Source organism: Muscardinus avellanarius (genome assembly GCF_963383645.1).
Source record: "Muscardinus avellanarius genome assembly, chromosome: 11".
In the NCBI taxonomy this organism is placed as follows: Eukaryota; Metazoa; Chordata; class Mammalia; order Rodentia; family Gliridae; genus Muscardinus; species Muscardinus avellanarius.
Window position 1 is genome coordinate 24,041,569 of NC_137797.1, and position 20,931 is coordinate 24,062,499.

At 39.5% G+C, this 20,931-nt stretch overlaps 1 protein-coding gene across 4 annotated transcripts in view; it reads right to left on the minus strand.

Annotated features, from left to right (window-relative positions):
- APAF1 (apoptotic peptidase activating factor 1) overlaps positions 1-20,931 on the minus strand; it is a gene marked incomplete at both ends in the record, with an annotated part of 85,372 nt that overhangs the window by 50,715 nt on the left and 13,726 nt on the right. For all 4 annotated transcript variants that reach the window (XM_080706354.1, XM_080706352.1, XM_080706353.1 and 1 more), the window contains 10 exons: positions 934-1,065; positions 3,095-3,220; positions 5,835-5,961; positions 11,340-11,524; positions 12,017-12,130; positions 17,337-17,468; positions 18,187-18,354; positions 18,666-18,904; positions 20,177-20,308; positions 20,439-20,551. In XM_080706354.1, the coding sequence (XP_080562480.1) occupies positions 934-1,065; positions 3,095-3,220; positions 5,835-5,961; positions 11,340-11,524; positions 12,017-12,130; positions 17,337-17,468; positions 18,187-18,354; positions 18,666-18,904; positions 20,177-20,308; positions 20,439-20,551 (1,468 nt within the window). The remainder of the gene's footprint in view (positions 1-933; positions 1,066-3,094; positions 3,221-5,834; positions 5,962-11,339; positions 11,525-12,016; positions 12,131-17,336; positions 17,469-18,186; positions 18,355-18,665; positions 18,905-20,176; positions 20,309-20,438; positions 20,552-20,931) is intronic.

The window sequence follows — 20,931 nt, forward strand, 5'->3', positions numbered from 1 at the left end:
AGCCTGAGAATGTAGTGCAAGCATCTGGAATCAGCTAGTCTCCAGGCAGACTCTAGATTTTTCAAGTTACATGAGCTAGTCGTACTTTTATTTTTCTTAAGCTATTGTGAAAATTTTATTCACTGCAATTAAGAAAAAAAATCCTAGCTGGATATGGTGGTGCATGCTTATAATCCTCCTAGTACTTGAGAAGCTGAGGCAGGAGGATTACAGGTTTGAGGCCTGCCTCAGCAACTTAGCAAGGCCCTCCACAACTTAGTTTGACTATTTTAAAATTAAAATTAAAATAGGAGCTGGGCATACTGGAATACACCTGTAATCCCAGTACTTGGAAGCTGAGATAAAAGGATCACAGTTTTGAACCAACATCAGCAACTTAGCCAGACCCTGTTTCAAAACAAAAATTTTTAAAGGCTGGGGGTGTAGCGGTAGAATGCCCCTGGGTTCAATCCTCAGTATCACACACACACACACACACACACACAAAAAAAAAAAAAAAAAAAAAAAAAAAAAAAAAAAAAAAAAAAAAAATTGGGGCTACATATATTTCAGAGGTAGAATGAACTCTGGGTTCAATACCCTATATCACACACACACACACACACACACACACACACACACACACACACACAGATCCTGAAGCCAGAAATAGTGGCGCATACCTATAACTTTGGTACTGGGATGCTGAGACAAGAGGATCATAGGTTCGAGGACAGCCTCAGCAATTTAGCAAAACTCTCAGCAACCTAACAACAAGACCCTGTTTCAAAACAAAAAATAAAAATGCCTGGAGGTATACCTGAAAATAGAACGCTTCTGGGTTCAATCTACAGTACTACAAAAAAAAAAAAAAAAAAAGCCCTGATAATACCAAAGGAGATATTCTATGCCTCTATGAAGTCTGACAACATAATTCTCAATATTCACGCTTACTTTGAGGAATTCATCACTGGACGCAGTGGCTAGGAGAAGATGATGACTCTTGCTGGTGAAATGGCAGCAGTTGACTTGCTCTGTGTGCTCATCATAGGTATGTACTAGTTCCCCAGTCACAGAATTCCAAACCTAAAGTGCATAAAGAAAATCAACAGAGAAAAAAGCAAATGTGAAGCACTTTGAGAATGCTCTTGTCAGATTTTCCCATCAGACATGATGCTAATAAATACTTCCCATTCTCTAAAATATGGCAAGATCTGCCTCAATTCTTAAAATATGTTGTAATGTCTACATGTCTTTCTACAGCATAATTAAATCCATGAAAACGCATAATTTCCTATGTTCATATGAATGACAGAAGAAGAGAAGTGGTGTAAGAGAGAGGGCATAAGGGTTAAGCTGAAGACCCGGCTCTACTACTTAGGATTTGTGTGTTCCCATTAAACCCTTAACTTACCGGCATCTCAGTCCCCCACCCCCCGTAAAATGGGGATACTTATCAAATATTAAATGAAATAATGGACATGATAAATGTAGCCTTCAAGGTACTGCATAAATAAGCAAAGGCAGTAGCTGGGGATGTAGTTCAGTGGTAGAGCACTTGCCTAGTATGTATAAGACCCTGGCTTCAATTCTCAGCACCAAAAATAATAATATAGACTAACTCCTCCATTGGGGGAAAAAAAAGTAAAGGCTTTAAACTTTGAGAACAAACTAGCTATCAACTCTGTTATTATGATTGGTGTGTGTGTGTGTGTGTGTGTGTGTGTGTGTGTGTGCGCGTGCGCGCGCGTGTGTGTAGGTATGTGGTGCTGGGGACTGAACTCAGGGGCATTCTACCTCCAAGCTACATCTCGTTTGGAAACAAGATCTTGCTGAGTGAAAGCCTTTGCTAAGTTTCTGAGGCTGTCCTCTACCTGCAATTTTCCAGTCTCAACCCCCCAAGTACTGAGATTACAGGTGAGTGCCACCACAGTCAGCTCCATTATTACTTAACTAATATAAGAAGGTCTACAGTATAAGCCTCTCATCATTCCAGTTACTATGAAAGACAACCAGTAATTTGCTCCATATAACAACATTTAAAAAAATATATTACCTAATGACTCTTCACAAGACTTTGACTTTTTAAAAGTACTCATGTTCCCTCCCACAGCATATCCTCTGTATCTTATCAAAGCACTTATTAGAATACAAAGAGCTTAGCCAGGCGTGGTGGCACATGCTTGTAATCCCAGCATTTGGGAGGCTGAGACAGGAGGATCACGGTTCCCATGGAGCCTCAGCCACTTAGTGAGGCCCTCTGCAACTTAGACCCTGTTTCAAAACTTAAGAATAAAAAATAAGGTTGTGGGTATAGCTCGAAGGTAGAATGCCCTGGGTTCAACCCCTAGTACCACAAGAAAAAAATAATAATAATAAATGAATGAATGAATAAATAAATAAGTGTTCATAAAGGTTAAAAAATTGGGTTGCATTTCACAAAATATGTATTTTCAATAGGAATCTGATCTGAGGAAATAATTTTGTGCAGCAACAATTTTAATCAAAATGCACTTCAAGATTTCAACTGATAGATCTATTAATGGTCGTCAAATCTATTAACTTTTAACTAATTTCCCCTACTGCCTGGTAAATACTTCAGGCTGATCAACGTAAGTATTTTGCAGGTGCTTAAAAGTAAAAAATTTGTAGACTGTTAATTTATAATGGACCAAATATATCAAAAGGAAGGAGTCTCTCTAGTCTGTTATGGAAAAATAAAACATTTATTTCTTTCTTTTATTTATTTATGTATTTGCTTACTGACTTATTTTGCATATGTGGTGGTGGGGATTAAAACTAGGAGCATTCTACCTTTGCGCTAGACCACCAGGCCTATTTTATTTTTTATTCTTTTTTTAATTTTTTATTGGTGCACTATAGTCATACATCTTAATGGAATACAAGATGGTGGAAGCATACTATTTTTTATTCAAAAACAGGTTCTAATTAAGTTGCTGAGGTTCTTACTAAATCACGAGGCTGTCATTGAACCTGTGATCCTCCTGTCTCAACTTCCCAAGTACTGGGATTATAGGCATGTGCCACCAGGGCAGGCCAGAAGAACAAATGAATTCTGCAGTAATTATAATTCGAGAGGAAAATATTTTCCTACCTTCACTTTTTTATCCACTGAACAGGTTGCTATAAAACTGCCATCTGTAGAGAATGCACAACAGAGCACTTCATCCTCATGAGCCTTGATTTCTAGAAGTCTCTCTCCTGTTTCAGCTTTGAACACCTGCACAAGCAACAATAAATCTTTTTTTTAATATAAGCCACTTAACTATGTGCCATCACCCAATAAAATCTTTCTTTAAAAGATCTTAATCACTGTTATTTTGTAGACCAAGAGTGAACCATAGAAATTTTGATTTTTGGAATAATTTTGCTAACAAAAATTATAAGCCTTAACTAAAATAAGGGCACTATCCATTGTTATATATCAGCCAACATCAATAAGAAGTGGCTGGATGCAGCTTCTGGTCTTGAGACTACTTTGGCACTAGGGGTGGAACTTAGGGGCATTTGACCTCCAAACTACACTCCCAGCCCTTTTATGTTTATTTTTTATTTTGGAACATGGTCTTGCTAAGTTGCCAAGGCTGGCCTCAAACCTGTGATCCACTGGTTTTAGTCTCCCAAGGACTGATTACAGGCATGTGCCATCACATCCAGCTGCAAATTCTTAAGAATCAAATAAAAAACATTTCATTCAATATGGTTTCTTTCTGGGGCTCACAAGCCAAGATTAATAAAGTTAGTAATTAAGTACTATAGAAATAAAATACGCAGTCATAACCTTGGAAAGAATGAAGTTATTCCTTTTTTTTTTTGGTGGTACTGGGGTGGAACTCAGAGGCTTTCTACCTCCAGGCTATACTCCCAGACCTATTTTATACTTTATTTGGAAACAGGGTCTCACGAAGTTGCTGAGAGCCTCACCAAGTAGCTGAGGCTGGCTTCAAACCTGTGCCATCCTCCTGTCTCAGCCTCCCAAGGGTGGGGATTACAAGCGTGTGTGCCACCACGCCCAGCCTAAGAATGAAGTTATTCTTTTTTTTTTTTCTTTTTGGTGGTGGTACTGGGGTTCCTGGAAGCCCTTCTACCTCCGGGCTACACTCCCAGACCTATTTTTACATTTTTATTTGGAAACAGGGTCTCCTAAGCCAGCGCGCGCGGCTGGCTTCGAACCTGCGCGATCCTCCTGTCTCTGCCTCCCAAGCGCGAGGATTACAAGCGTGCGCCACCACGCCCGGCAGAATGAAGTTATTCTAAACATAAAAGCTTTAATTAATCTGATCCTCCTTCCTTCAAAAATCAACAGGTAGAGCACAAAGATTAAGAAAAGAACATTTATTCATGTTTCCTGAAAACAAATGAGAACTTAGAGGAAATTACTTAAAGCATCTTTGGAAATATTCCAGTCCAAGAGTGAGTGTGTGTATGTGAGAGAGAGAGCTACTGGGGATTGAACCTAGGGGCATTCTACCTCTGAGCTAGCCCCCTCCCAGCCTTATTTTATTTTTTAGTTTGAAACAGGGTCTCACTAAGTTGCAGAGGGCCTAAGTAGCTGAGGCTGGCCACGAATCTATGATCCTCATGTCTCAGACTCCTAAGTACTGGGATTCAAGTTATCATCACTAAGCTGAGCTTCCAACATTCTTATTTAACATCAGAAATCTGTATCTAAGCGTTTGTCACTGTTTTCTCATCAGAGGCTGATTCACTGTGCTATTAAGTCCTTATGTCTTTTCTACCTCTAATCTACACCCCAGCCCTACTTTTTATTCTTTATTTTGAAACAGGGTCTCACTGAGTTGCAAAGGGCCTCACTAAGTAGCTGAGGCTGACCATGAACCATGATCCTCCTGTCTCAGCCTCCCAAATGCTGGGATAACAAGCTTGTGCCACCACGCCTGACTCCTGTCTTTTGTTTTTATTTTTGGGGGAGGAGGTAGGTATTTTGGTAATGGGGCTTGAACCCAAGGGTGTTCTCTCAGCTATACCATCAGCCTTGTTTTATTTTTATTGTGAAACAGGGTCTAAATTGCTAAAAACGGCCTTGAATCTGTGATACCTCTGTTTCAGCCTCCCCAGCACTGGGTTTATAGATGTGCACCACCACACCTATCATCCTTATGTCTTTTAACAACTGTCATTTTGTCATTACCCTTAGTTGGTAAATGGGTGGCAGGTAACTGACAGGGCAAAGGGCTTTGCCACCTGGCAAGTTTATATGAAAACATAGCTGTATCTCTAAAATCTCTAGAGAGAAAACTTTCATAAAATATTTAAGAGAACTGGGAATGGTGGCCCATGCCTGTAATATCAGCTACTCAGGATACTGAGACAAATTTAAGAAGAGCCTAGGCAATTTAGTGAGACTCTACCTAAAATAAAATAAAGGCTAGGGATGTACCTCAATGGTGGAGCATTTGCCTAGTATGAACAAGCACTGAGGCTCTATCCCCAGTGCCTGTTAGGCGGGATGTCCAAGAGATACGGGTTTCTCTAGTTCTCATTTATAGTTTTGTTTTAATTTTGGCACTTAAAAACATTATAATCTATACAGGATTACTACCTTTTTCAATTTTTTTCAAGAAACACTTTTTTCCCCCACTGTACTGGGGATGGAACCCAGGAGCATTGTACCTCCAAGCTACACCCTCAGCCCTATTTTTTGTTCTTTATTTTGAAACAGGGTCTCATTGAGTTGCAACAGGGTCTCATTGAGTTGCAAAGGGCCTAAGTAGCTGATGCTGTCCTCAAACCACAATCCTCCTGTCTCAGACATCCAAATGCAGGGATTACAAGCATGAGCCACCACGCCTGGCTCAAGAGATACACTGTACCTGTAAGGTTTTATCAGCTCCACAAGAAGCTATTCTCTGACCATCCACAGAGAAACATGCATGGTAAACAGCATCTGTATGGGGGCGGACAACTAAGCGAGAGAGATTCTTGATGGTTTTTTTGTTTCTAAAATACAAGGAAAAAATGAACAGAAATTCAGTAAGTGAGAATAAAAGTTAACTATTTTCTTTCAGTAGTAAACGGCCTATTTGCATTGTTATATTCCCCAAAATATTCAAATCTTAGATTACTAATATACAAAAGACAGTTTTTCTTAGATTACTTTAAGATAAAACATAATCCAACAAAAGCAAGATTTTAAGAGAAATGTTACCCTCTATCATACAATCTGCCATGTGTTACAAATGTCACTAAATGATGGGGGGGGATCTAGTTAATCAAATACATACAATTTTCTTCTTCTTTTTTTTTTTTTTTTTGCGGGTCTGGGGATGGAACCCAGGGGCATTTGACCTCCAAGCTGCACCCCCTGCCCTGATTTTTATTCTTTATTTTGAAACATGGTCTCACTGAGTTGCAAAGGGCCTCACTAAGTAGATAAAGCTGTCTGCAAACCGTGATCCTCCGGTCTCAAGCCTCCCAAATGCTGGGATTACAAACATGTGCCACCATGCCTGGCAAATATATACAATTTTCTATTTTCCTTTGATAAATGATAACACGTGCAGATAAAGCATTAATATCCAGGCATGGTGGCTCATGCCTGTAATCTCAGCATTCAGGAGGCTGAGACCAGAGGATCTTGAAGAGCCTCAGCTACTTAGTGAGTCCATTTGCAACTCAGTGAGACCCTGTTTCAAAATAAAGAAAAAAAATTAGGGCTGGGAGTGTAGCTGAGAAGTAGAAAGCCTCTGGGTTCCATCCCCAGTACCACACACACACAAAAAAATCCATCTCTTTTAAAATGCAAGAAACCATTACATAATGAAGCTCATTTCCTAACTAGTGTGACACTACATCCACCATGATGATATACATATCATCATATATGTACACACAATATATGTACACACACATATGTTTGTGGGGGGGGGGGGTACTGGGGACTGAACACAGAGGCATTCTACACTCAAGCTATACTGCCAGCCTGATTTTATTTCTTATTCAGAAACTCTCTCGCTAGGTTGTTGAGAGTCTGTTTTTTTTATTTTTTTTATTTGTTTACTTATTTATTTATTTTATGGTACTGGGGATGGAACCCAGGGGCATTCTACCTCTGAGCTACACCCACAGCCCTATTTTTTCTTCTTTATTTTGAAACAAGGTCTCATTGAGTTGCAAAGGGCCTTACTAAGTAGCTGATGCTGTCCGCAAACTGGGATCCTCCTGTCTCAGCCTCCCCAATGCTAGGGCTACAAGTGTGCGCCACCACGCCTGACCTGAGAGTCTCGCTACTTGCTGAGGTTGCCATTGAACCTATCTCAGCCTCCCAAGTACTGGGATTACAGGGTATGCCACAACATCTGGCTGATAATATGGTTTAAAACTGCTTTCTTCTACCTGCAATTATTTAGTCATAGAGAAAAAAGATAAAGCAATGTAATTTTCTTTGTAAAATCATCTAGTAAACACCAACTATTTCATTAGTATAGATATATTATTGTTCATGGGCCAATATGATGTAATATATACTAAAACAGCATAACGTATTACAGAAGTGTCAGAATTTCATCTGCATACAGACCAGTCATTCTGAGTACTAAGTAAATATGTTTAAAAGTATGTGCTTATTTTAAGACTCAAAGGTTAGAAGTCAGACAAACATAAAGAATAACCTCACTCCTACTAGTAGGTATGTAAGTTAACTGAGGTAATAAACTAAGATGTATTTCCTTATATGTAAAATGGAAGTAATATCCACTCTAAACTGCACTTGAAACAAAAAGATGCCACTGTTATCATTTTTTTTTTTAATTAACCATGACCAGGTACGGTGGCACATGCCTATAATCCCAGTATTCAGGAGACTGAGTCAGGAGGATCAAAAATTCAAGGCCACTCTTAGCAATTTAGCAAGACCCTGTTTAAAATAAAAATTAACTGGGAATGGTGGTGCATGCCTGTACTCCCAGTACTTGGAAGGCTGAGACAGAAGGATCGCAGGTTTAAACCAGTGTTAGTTGACAGTGAGACTCTCAACAATCTAGCAAGATACTGTTTCAAACCAAAAAAAAAAAAAAAAAGAAAAAAGAAAAAGGAAAAAAGCTGGAGTGTAGCTTGGAGGTAGAATGCCTTCGGTTTAATCAATCTCCAGTACTATAAAAAATAAAATAAAATAAAATAGGGCTAGGGTAATAGATTGGAGGTAGAATGGCTCTAGGTTTAACTCTCACTACAAAAAAAAAAAAAAATGTACAAAACAGACCAAATGATAAAAGAGAACACACAGGTAAATAAGACTAAGATCCTGGTGCTTGGGAGGCTGAGAAAGGAGGATTGCACAGGTTCAAAGACAGCCTCAGCTACTTAGTGAGACTCTCCGCAACTTAGCGAGACCCTGTTTCCAAATAAAATATTAAAATAGGTCTGGGAGTATAGCCCGGAAGTAGAAAGACCCTGGGTTCCACCTCCAATACCACTAAAAAAAAAGACTAAGATCCTGCCTAGAAACAAGTATAATGCAAGAACTAAAGTGGCAAGAACCTAGAAAAATAAATAAGTTTCTTGGAAAGGCATTAAAAGTAAAGCTAGACCAATCCAGGGCTTATATCCCACTCAGCAAACCACATGAGCATGATCAAGCCCCAACCTCTCTTTGCCTCAAATTTCTCAATTGTAAAACAGGGCAAAAAGAGCCAGACATGGTGGTGCATGCTTGTAATCCCAGCATTTGGGAGGCTGAGACAGGAGGATGGTGGTTGACGGACAGCCTCAGCTACTTAGTGAGGCCCTTTGTAACTCAGTAAGACCCTGTTTCAAAATAAAAAAGAAAAAATAGGGCTGGGAGTGTAGCTCGGAGGTAGAATACCCCCTGGGTTTCATCCCCATTACCGCAAAAAAAGAAAAAAAAAACAAGGGCAAAAAAAACATTATGTTAAGTGATACTGGGGATTAGACCAAAGGCTTTCTACCTCTGAGCTACACTCTCAGCCCTTTTTCTTATTTTAAAAGTGTCTCACTAAGTTGCTTAGGCTGGACTCGAACCTGTGATCCTACTGTCTCAGCCTCCCTAGTACTGGGATTACAGGTATGCACCACTATGCCCAGCAAGACAGGGCAATTAATATGTACTTTATAGAGATATCTGTGGACATTTAATAAGAACTATGTTCAAAGCAAATGCAGATTATTTTATAGCCTCTATTTCATTTAAGTCTTCACAAAAATAATTTTACCTCATGCCATGGCCCCGCTTCCTTAGAGTCTGTGCACGTGACCCTGCACGCATGATGTGGCATGAAACCTCAAGGAGAAAAAGCCCTGAGGGAGCGTTGTCCCTGGTCAAACTACTCCTTGCTCTTAGATATTCTTTTATAAGCTATTGTTCTTTTGGTAATGATTCTATACTAATGGCTCCAGTGATGTAAAACGGGGTCCCAAAAATCAGGACTACGAAAGAAGCTGAATCCGTGGAAGATAAAAATTCTGGTAATATATGTCTGAGCCCTCAGACTCCTCCTGCCTTGCTCCAAGCTATAATAAAATCTACTCAGAACTTAGGTGCTGTGCAAGCATTTAGATAGGGAAGGGGCTGCAGAGTTCCTTTCTATCTTTGACCTTCATTCTAATCATTAACCTATAGTAAAAGCCTCAGGAGTCAGCTATAACTACAAGAAAGGCAACCGGTGCCTCTATTTACCTCCTCTCCTCGTGATCCGGCCTGGATATAGGAAAGATAAACTTTGTATGTGACTTCAAAGCAGCCTAGTTGATGAGCAGCCAATACTGCCCAATTCAATAGAGCCGAGGGCCAGGAAGATTCTTGACCCTTGCACTTAGTACGTGCACTGTCCGGAGACAAAGAGGCACCACCTGGCTAAGGAATAAGTATGTCAGAACAAAAGGTAGATATAATAAGTGTGCAGGTATGAGGTTTTGATGGAGATAAAGAAAGGAAATCTTGTGAGAATAAGAAAGCATTTTGTATGAAGTAAAGTTTATCCTAAGATTGTCCCAAAATGGGAAAGAAAGGACCAGGATAAAAAGCAGAAGGTTAAACGCAAAGTTGCAGAAGGTTTGTGGTATGCATATGTGATGAAGATGGATTATTAAAAGAGGAGTAGGTTTCTAATAAGCCTACCACTTGTATATGGTAGAGGCTAGAGAAGTACATCTGACAATTAAATCTAAAAACTTCATGTTGCCTTTTGGGCCCTATCTGCTAAACTGTACTGTGAGTGTTGTTTCATAGGATTGAGGTTTTCAGACATCAGACGGTGTTGCAGACAGAACCTGACAGACATCCATCGTAGCCCTCTGGATCGTCATAGACGTACACGGCACATATTCCCCCATGCCAAGTACATGCACGAAAGCTGGGACCTCCAACTTTGTCCCCATCCAGCTCAAAGAATTTACTAGATAGAGGAGGACATGGACAAAGCCTAAGGAATGGAAAGGGTTAAAGGAGATTCTAAAAGCCAAATTCTCCAAAAAACTCTGGGTGTGACTCTTATCCTTTCAGGAATTTGCCCCCTAAAACCCATCTGCAGGGTCAGGGGGATGATCTTAATCACAAAAGACCTGTGATGTCACAGGCCTTACTTCTGTTTGTTTATGGTTGGTAATTTATATGTCCTTCACTCTATGCTTCACTATTGTTCTTTGTATTTACACTTTTCTACTAGAAATCTCAATGGGGAAGGATACAAAAATCTTGGTTTTGGAAAATAAAATTTGTCAATTGCACGAGAGGAGGCAATTGTCCGTGTCCAGTCATTTTCAGGTTTCTCTCTCCCAAATACCGGGGAGGAATCCCCACATTTAGCGCCGTGAACAGGGATTTGAAGGAGTTTGTTTCATTAAGGGGGTGAAATCGCTGCAATAAAAACCTCTGCAGAAAACACCCGAATCTCTTTGCCCATCTTTCAAGAATTAAGTCCCAGCGGTTTCAGTGCCGGCCGAGCTGGTCCGTCGCAACCTCAAAGGACTGTTATCTTCATTTTACATAAAAGAAAGTAACCTCTAAAATATTCAAAATCACAGAACTTAGTTCTAGCTCTAAGACTCAAACCCAGATCTGCAGCTCCAAAGCCCATATCCTTCACCATTAAGCCAGATTGCAGTAAATCACGCATTTGGTACGAATATTTTCAATGACTTGTCAAAATGTCTTTTGGTTGTCTATTCCTAAAGACTCTGAGAATATGATCATTCTCCTATACTTATCTCTCTGGAACTTTTCACTAAGTAAAAATGCTTATTAAAAGTTCCAGCCCTTTCCAAACTAGTTAAATCTTCCTGGAGTGAACTTATTCACCACCTGAAAAATAATGATATAGTTAGCACTCCACTCCCTTTGGTTTCTCTCCTAACCCACTTACATCCACTCCAGGTAAAGCATCCCATTGTCAACCTCCTGCTTGGCCTTCAGCTTTGCTTGCTGATAAACTTCTGAAGTTTCCGGTTCACAGAGACCCAGCTGTACAATATTAGGAAATGGCTGTCGTCCAAGAAGGTGTCCATTTAAAGATAAAAACTCCTGAAAATTCTCACAGACGGCACAATCCTATGAATAAACTGAAATCTCTTAGAAACATAACCAGAGCCAAGATCTGATATTCTTCTCTTTCTATGATCTTGTCACTTTAAAGGCTTAAGTAAAATATTCTCTACATGAACTAAAATGTAATAGTCAACCATTAGGTAACAAATATATAGATCCTCTTCTGACAAAACATAGGGTAAAAATCCCATTATCTAACACATTTCTTAAAACATTTAAAAAGGTTTTAAAAAGAAACACACACACACACACACACACACACACACACACACACATACACACACACACAAAATACCTTACTTTTCCAACTTCTAAACTTCAAACCTACCTACAATTCCAGCAGGCAAAGAAGCAAATTACTTAGAACAATCAAAGGTTAAAACAGGGAAGTTATCTCTATTCAACCTATGGTCTGCTCATCTCCATCATTAATCCTAGAATTGAATATCAAAATGAGATGACATTTAAGAACTAACTTTTCATATTAATATATACCTTTTCATCCAATATATGCCTGTATTCCACAAATTCATGAATCAGATGAGCAGGACCTACAAGTTCTGTTTTTGCTTTAATCCAATCCAAAGAAAACATTAAAGCACAAAGTTCCTTAAAAAAAAAAAAAAGTAAGATCAGAAGCGCTGTTAAAAAAAAGACCACAGAATTTTAAATATTAACATCATTATTCTAACACAACTTAGAAACTTACCTGATAGTAGCCAATACCTAGAATTTAAGACAAAAAGGAAGCTAGTGAAAAAGAATACATCGATAATTCCAAAGAAACATAATATAGGCTACACACCTGAACTCAAAATAAATTTCAGGTGGATTAAAGATTAAATATAAATGGTGGTGCATGCTTGTAATCCCAGCATTTGGAAGGCTAAGACTGGAAGATCACGGTTCGAGGACAGCCTCAGCTATTTAGGTCCTTTGCAACTCAGTAAGACCTGGTTTCAAAATAAAGAATATAAAATAGGTCTGGGAGTGTAGACCAGAGGAAGAATGCCTCTGGGTTCCATCCCCAGTACTCCAGAAAAAGAAAAAAAATGTGCCAGGCATGGTAGCGTTCACCATACATACACACAAAAAAAAATATTAGCCAGAGATGGTGGTGCATGCTTGTAATCCCAGCATTTAGGTGGCTGAGACCGAAGGATCAGGGTTCACATATAGCCTCAGTTACTTAACGAGGCCCTTCACAACTCAGTGAGACCCTGTTTCAAAAATAAAAAGACTAGGCCTCCGAGGCCGGGATCGGAGCCTGCCGAGGGGTTAGGCCGGTGCTGGGGCCAGTGAGGCCGGCATCGGAGCCTGCCTTGAGGCAAGGCCGGTACTGGGGCCTCCAAATCCGTGATCGGAGCCTGCCAAGGGGTTAGGCCGGTGCTGGGGCCAGCGAGGCCGGCATCGGATCCTGCCTTGAGGCAAGGCCGGTACTGGGGCCTCTGAGGCCAGGATAAGAGCCTGCCGAGGGGTTAGGCCGGTGCTGGGGCCAGCGAGGCTGGCATCGGAGCCTGCCTTGAGGCATGACCAGTGCTGGGGCCTCCGAGGCCGGGATCGGAGCCTGCCGAGGGGTTAGGCTGGTACTGGGGCCAACGAGGCCGGCATTGGAGCCTGCCATGAGGCTAGGCCGGTGCTGGGGCCTCCGAGGCCGGGATTGGAATCCTGCCAAGGGGTTAGACCGGTGCAGGGGCCAATGGCCAGCATCGGAGCCTGGCGTGAGGCAAGTTCACTCCTGCGGCCTCCAAGGTCGGGACCAAAGCCAGCTTAGGGATTAGACCGGTTCAGGGGCCAGCGAGACCAGAACTGGGGCCTCCCATGAGGCAAGGCCGCTGCTTGAGCCAGCGAGGTCTGGATCAGTCCACTGAGTAGCCAGGCCACTACTGGGACCATCAAGAGTGGGATCGGTACTTGCAACGCAGCATGCACAGAGAAATATCGCAGAAAATATAAATCAGACGCTTCTCTTAATCAGCAATAACTAGGAGGAAAAGGGCAACAGGAAGAGGTTGAGCTATAGAAAGGGCCCTATAGTGAAGCAACTAATGTGACCAATCAGAGGGTATGTAATACTGGAGAACGGAGCCTCTTTAAAACGCAGGAGGTACATAAACAAATGTATCAAAGTAAATCACCAAAGAAGTGTGGGATGGAGGGAGGGGGAGGGAATGGGATGGGGGCTGGAGGAGGGCTAATTGGATGATGTGTGCTTGTATATCCTCTCAAGTCTTGTACTCCAATGTGATTGATATATGACTACAATGCACCAATTTAAAAAATAATTAAAAAATAATAATAAAAAAAAAATAAAAAGACTAAAAAATAGGGCTGGAGGTGTAGCTCAGAGGTACAATGCCCCTGGATTCCATCTCCAGTACTGCAAAAATAATAATAATAATAAGTTAAAAAATACTAGAAGATAAAAGAGAAAAAGGTTTTGTAACCCTGGAGTAAAGGTAATCATGACACCAAAGCAAAATTTTTAAAAAAGGTACATTTAATAACATAAAATTTAAATTTTCAATTTGGAAAGTAAAAAAAAAAAAATTTAAGACAAAAAATAAATCAACAAAATATTTATTTGCAACATGTATGATAGAAAATTTTTATGGAAATTATAATGAAACAATTAGAAAAACACCCCCAACAGAAAAAAAGAGGTAAATAAGATCCAATTCATAAAATAAAACATATATAGCCAAATTTTCACCAGTAATCAAACTGAAACAGCAAAGACATCATTTTAAATATTAAATTTTTAAGAACTAAGAGATAAGAACATTAGCTGAAATCAGAAGAAATGAATACTTTCATCCACTGTTGGTAGTGATATAAAGAGAATACTCTTCTAGATGTTAATCTGGCAATCCGGACTAAAATTTAAATTTGACCCAGGAATTCTATTTCCAAAAAATGTATCCTAAGAAAATAACCTAATGAGTATAATTAAACAATCTAATTGTCCACAACCACCTGGCCAATCATAATGTAGGTTTATAATGAAATAGTAGTTTTGAAATTCTATATATTTAAATGACATGAAAAGACTACATTAAATACAGGTATAATGGCCCACACCTATAATCTCAGTACATAAGAGACTGAGAGAAGAGGACTGCAAGTTCCAGACCACCCTGGGCAACTTAGCAAGATCCTGTTTCAAAACAAAAAATAAGCTGGGCATGATAGCACATGTTTATAATCCCGGTACTTGGGATTGAGCCTCTCATCAACCTAGTAAAACTCTGTTTCAAAATAAAAATAAAATAGGGCTGGGGACAAAACTAAGAGATAGAATGCCCCTGTGTTCAATATCATTACCAAAAAAAATTAAAAATTACAAAAGGGCTGAGAGTGTAACTCTCAGGGATAGAGTGCCACTGGTTCAACTTCCTGAACCACACAGACACACAAAAAAACACAATTAGGAGATAAAAATAAATAAAATTATATTTCTACATGGCCCCATGTGGGTCTTAAAGAACAAACATATTTATATAAGGTTCATTTTCTTTGTCACAGATTTTTTTTAATTTTTTTATTGGTGAATTGTATTCATACATCTTAATGAGATACAAGATGGTGGAGACATACATGCACACATCACCCAATTAGCCCTTACCCAGTTCCCACTCCATTCCCTTCCCCTCCCTCCTCATGTTTGGCTAGTGATTAACATTGATATGTTTGTTAAAGTTTGTATATTACAGAATTTTTGTGTGTGTGTGGTACTGGGGGTGGAACCCAGGGGCTTTTCTACCTCCCGGCTATAATCCCAGACCTATATTATACTTTATTTGGAAACAGGGTCTCACTAATTGCTAAGAGCCTCACTAAGTAGCTGAGGCTGGCTTCGAACCTGTGCGATCCTCCTGTCTCAGCCTCTGAGTGCTAGGATTACAAGCCTGCGCCACCACACCCAGCTTCCCCGAGATTTTATTTTATTTTATTTTATTTTTTTTTTTTTGGTGGTACTGGGGTTCCTGGAAGCCCTTCTACCTCTGGGCTACACTCCCAGACCTATTTTTTACATTTTCATTTTGGAAACAGGGTCTCCTAAACCAGCGCGCGCGGCTGGCTTCGAACCTGCGCGATCCTCCTGTCTCTGCCTCCCAAGCGCGGGGATTACAAGCGTGCGCCACCACGCCCGGCTTCCCCGAGATTTTAAATAAATAAAAATAAAAATAAAAAATACACTGACCCAGTGATTCCATTTCTAGGAATTTTTTAAGGAAACAATAAAGGTACAAAGATGAACAAGAATGCTCATCATAATGTTGTAAAGGCAAAACACTGAAAACAACTAAAAGTACAATAATGAATTTGGCTCAGTAAATTAGGGCACAGACATTTATTGAAATACTATCATTCTAGCTGGGTGTGGTGGCCCATACTTTGTAATCCCAGTACTTGGAAGGCTGAGACAGGAGGATTACAGGATCAAGGACAGCCCAGCCTCAGCTACTTAGTGAGGCCCTCTGCAACTTAGTGAGACCCTGTTTCACAATAAAGAATAAAAAATAGGGCTGGGGTTATAGCTCAGAGGCAGAACACCCATGGACTCAATCCCCAGTCCTGCAAAAATAAAATAAAATAAAAACCATACCATCATTCTGATTTAGATTATTAGTGTAAATATATTTTGTTAGGAAGAAAAAAAACAGGCTTCAACGATATACCATTTTTTAACCAAGAGATAACTAAGCATAGTTCTTAAACTTCCTCTTTCCCTGAAGGGCAAAAAAAAAAAAACCTTGTTCTTCCTCAGATCCACCCATTCCAGTTCAGAGCAACTCCATTCTTTCCACTGCACAAGTCATCTTTGATTATTTTCTGTCATAATACACATCAAACCCATCAGGAATCGTGACGATTCTACCTTCTATCATCACTTTCTTCTCTGATATATTATAAACTTGTTTATTAGCCTGGTGTGCTGGTATATGCCCATAATCCCAGTACTGAGGAGGCTGACACAGGAGGATCACAGGCTTGAAGTCAGCCTCAGTAACGTAGGGAGGCTTTTAAAAACCTAATGAGACCCTGTTTCCAAACAAAAAAATATTTTTTTAGAGGGCTGGGATATAGCTCAGAGGTAGAACGTCCCCTGGGTTCAATCCCCAATACCACAAAAATAGATAAATAAAAATATATTTATTGTCTGTCATTCCCCAAAGTATAAACTCAGTAACTACAAAGACTTGGTGCCTATTCAATACCATATTCTCATAGTGAAGAACAATACCTGTGTATAATAAGCACTCAGTAAATATTCCACTAAATGAATACACTCCTACCCTCCTTTTTTTCTCTCTCTCCCCCTCCCAGTACTAAGGATTGAACCCAGGACCTTGCACATCCAGGCTATTTATAATTTTATTTATTTATTTTTTATTTTTTTATTTTTTGGTAGTACTGAGATGGAACCCTTCTACAACTGGGCTACACAATCCCAGACCTGTTTTATATTTTTATTTAGAAACAGGGTCTCTTAAGCCAGCAAGGCTAGCTTCAAACCTGCGCCGATCATCCTGTCTCTGCCTCCCAAGCGCGGGGATTACAAGCATGCACCACCACGCCCATCTATAATTTTATTTTGAGACCGGGTCTTGATAAATTGCCCAGGCTGGTAGTTTCAAGGTTAGCCTAAGCAACTTAGCAATACCCTGTCTCAAAATAAAAAGTGAAATAAGATTGGGTGTACAGCTTGGAGGCAGAACGCCCTTGGGTTGAAAAAAGGAAGGAAAGAAATTTGTGTCATATATGGAACAAGGAAAGTGAGGCAAAAGAATTTTCAAATGAATCATCTTACTTTGTGCATATTGGCACTGGCCATGTGATAAGCCAGAAAATTGTACCAATACATGCAGTCCTCCTGATCTGGAGAAAGAGTATGCAGCTGGTGATACCTCTGAAATTGAGTGATCATCTTCTTATGTAGATCCTGAAACCCAAATTATACACTTCAGAGGAGAGAAACAATTTTATAACCTCAGCACCACAGAAACTCAAGCTTCCAATTCTATTACAAATGTAATCTCCCCACAAGACTATTTACAAATCACAAAAGAAAAATAGTAACCGTAGCGGGGAAACATCAGGTAGATACCACTTTAACCAAATTATCAACATCAACATTATCCATAAGTCACATCAATACCACATACTCCCCGATATGATTCACTGAGGATATAGTATCATTTCTGTGGTATTCTTGTCAAATATTTATAATCTTGTCAGGAGAGAACATCAGCCAAAACCAGATTAGGGGACACTGTACAAAATAACTGGTCAGTACTCTTTGAAAGCAGTGAGACCATGAAAGACAAAGGCTAAGCAATTTTCAGATCTGAGGAGACTAGAAGAAATGACAACTAGGGAAACGAGACAATCACCTACAATGTGGGATCCTGCACTGGCTCTGGACCACAGAGAGGGCATCAGTGCGGAGGGTAGCAAAACTCAGGTAGTATAGGGGCTAGTTAATAATACATTATCAATGGTTTCCTAACTTTGATAATTCCATTATAGTTATATAAGATGCTGACATTAGGGGAAGTCAGTGAAAAGTTTATGCATTAAAATTTACTATTTTGTAACTATTCTATAAGCCAAAAGTTATTTCAAAATAAAAAGTTAAAACGGTTTAAAGATGTAAGTACCTGAAGCTGGCTGCGATTCTTCTCTGTAAGAAAATCTACTTGAAGGTCATGTAAATAATAACGAAATGATTTTCCATTCCGATCACAGAATAAGAGGGACTTATTAACAAACTCTTGCAGTATGTCTTCAACTTCTTCAGTTTCCATGTCCCAGAGAATACATAACACCTAGGAATCATTTTAAGCATTAATGTGCCACAGAAGTACAACGAACAGGACTACAGACATAATGTTAACACAAAAAGAATCATATTAAAGCCCTGAATAAGAATGCATCGATTTAATAAGAAGCCCAACTACTGAGAGACACACTCAACAGAGAGCCCTTGACAGAGACTAAGAGCAGAGAGACTTCTCTACCCTCCACCCACCACCTCAGTCCCATGGGTCCTATCTCCTATCTCAACAGCAACAATGTCCTCAGGATTATATCAAAAATCAAATGCTACAAATAATCAATGCTGAGGATTGCTGGTTACCTTTGTAGGCACCTTAACATCCTTCTGAAGGATAGAAAGATCTGTGTAATAATCTTTGATGTCTTCTCTGAGCATTTCAACACTTATAGACATGGCTTCATCCAGAGCCTCATAATCGTATGATGAAGATTTCCTTATCCTCTTAAACTGCTTATTCTGCAGCTGCCTGAGGTAGTATTCCCAGCGGTTAGGAAAATCACGTAGAAGTGCACCAATTAAAGACACTACAAGAGGAGAACCTAAAAAAAGTAATGTGTTAATACAATCTTACCTTTAAAAATCACCACTAAGACATAATTTTAAGATACAATTTCTGCCAGGCATGGAGACGCACACTTGCAACCCTAGTACTTGAGAAGCTAAGAGAGGAGGATAGCAGGTTCACGGCCAGCCTCAGCAACTTGTGAGGCCCTTCGCAACTTAGTGAGACCCTATTTCAAGAAAAAGGGCTGGGGGTATAGCTCAGAGGTAGAATGCTTCTGGGTTCAATCCCCAGTACTGAAAAAAAAAACAATTTCTACTACATGTTACCCAAATTCTTAAGGATATTTTCTACTACTGGGTTTACTTTTAGGTATATGTTCTAAGGAAATCATTAGAAATAAGATTCCATTTGAGGATATTCATCATAGCATATTTAACAATAGTGCACCACTTCTCAAACCTGCCCAATACCTGTCTCTTCATTTGCATCCTTTATAATATCCTTTTAATAAATTATGTTTCCCTGAGTCCTGTGAACTGCTCAGGCAAATTAACTGCACCTGAGACGCAGGTGATGCGAACCTTGATTTCAAGCTGCTGAGTCAGAAACCGGGGTACAGCGAGCTGGGGCTCACACGTGGCAGCTGGAGTGGTGAGAGAGAGGCAGGCTTGGGGACTGAGGCCTCAACTGTGTGATCTGACACTGTCTCCTAGTAGATAGTGTCAGAATTGAATGAAATCAGGGCACACCCAGCCAGTGAACACTGCAGAAATGCTTGCATGGTGTGTGGAGAAGACCCCGACACATCTGCTATCAGAAGTGATCAAATGTTTTGTCAAGAGTATAAACTCAGAAAAACCTGAGTCTGGGTCTGGATTTTGTTTTTCCTTCCATATACACAGAACAAGCAAAAAAAATTGACTTCACTACTAAAAAATAAAAATTAAAAAGACATATGCTTTTACTTATCAAATTACAACATTTATTTTTACAAAATTCCAATCAATTTTTTAATCTGACTCACTATATTTCTCACTGATTGACAGCAGAGGTCATATCTTCATTTCACCCTTCTTACTAATGCAGCCTCTAACAATAAGTGTATGAAATATTTAAACATATTAGACACTGTATTAAGGAATACCATAACATGCATTCATTTTAAGGTATCAGAGAAGAACTCAAAATACTAAATAGCCTAGAAAAGTTTTGGGATGTTCATGTACTAAATTACAATTAGCTTAATTTACAGAAGGGCAGTCAGTGTCCCTAATAGCCTCCTTCATACACAAAATAATTAACATACCTTTGCATTCTTTTATAATACTATGAGCTTGTTCTGGCAAATCTGCTTTCTTCATATTAACAAAAAGGGATAAAATTTCAAGTCCTTTTTCCTTTCCCAGGCCACTTTCCACAGGGACCACATATTTAGGACCTGTAACAAAATTACAAGATACGGTAAGTAACTGGATATGCCATATATATACATGTAATTTAATTAAATAATACCTTTAATTTAGGAACTTTATCAATAAATATATTAAAAGTAAACTAATGATCCTTACCCATTACTGAATCTGTAACACTCTTGTCTCTGGTTGTAAGAAGAATCTGACACTGATTGTCAAAGGCTTTTAACACCCAAGAATCCCAAACATCATCCAAGATTAACAGAGACCTACATTTTTGAAAATAAAGAATAAATCACAATTCATTATGATGACATTTTAAGCTTTCTTAAAAAAAAAAAAATTCCACCACGTGTGTGGGGGGGGGATACTGAGGATTAAACCCAGAGGCATTCTCCTTCCCGCCTCACCCCCAGCCCTATCATATTTCTTATGTGGAAACGAGGTCTCACTAGGTTCTTAAGAGTCTCACTACTTGCTGAGGCAGTCCTTGAACCTGTGATCCTCCTGTCTTAGCCTCTCAAGTACAGGGATTACAGACGTGTGCCATCACACTTTTTGCTTCTTTGCTTTTGTTACCTGTTCCTTTGGGGTCATATCCAAATAAAACTTATTACTATGCAAACCAATGTTCTAAAGCATTTTACCT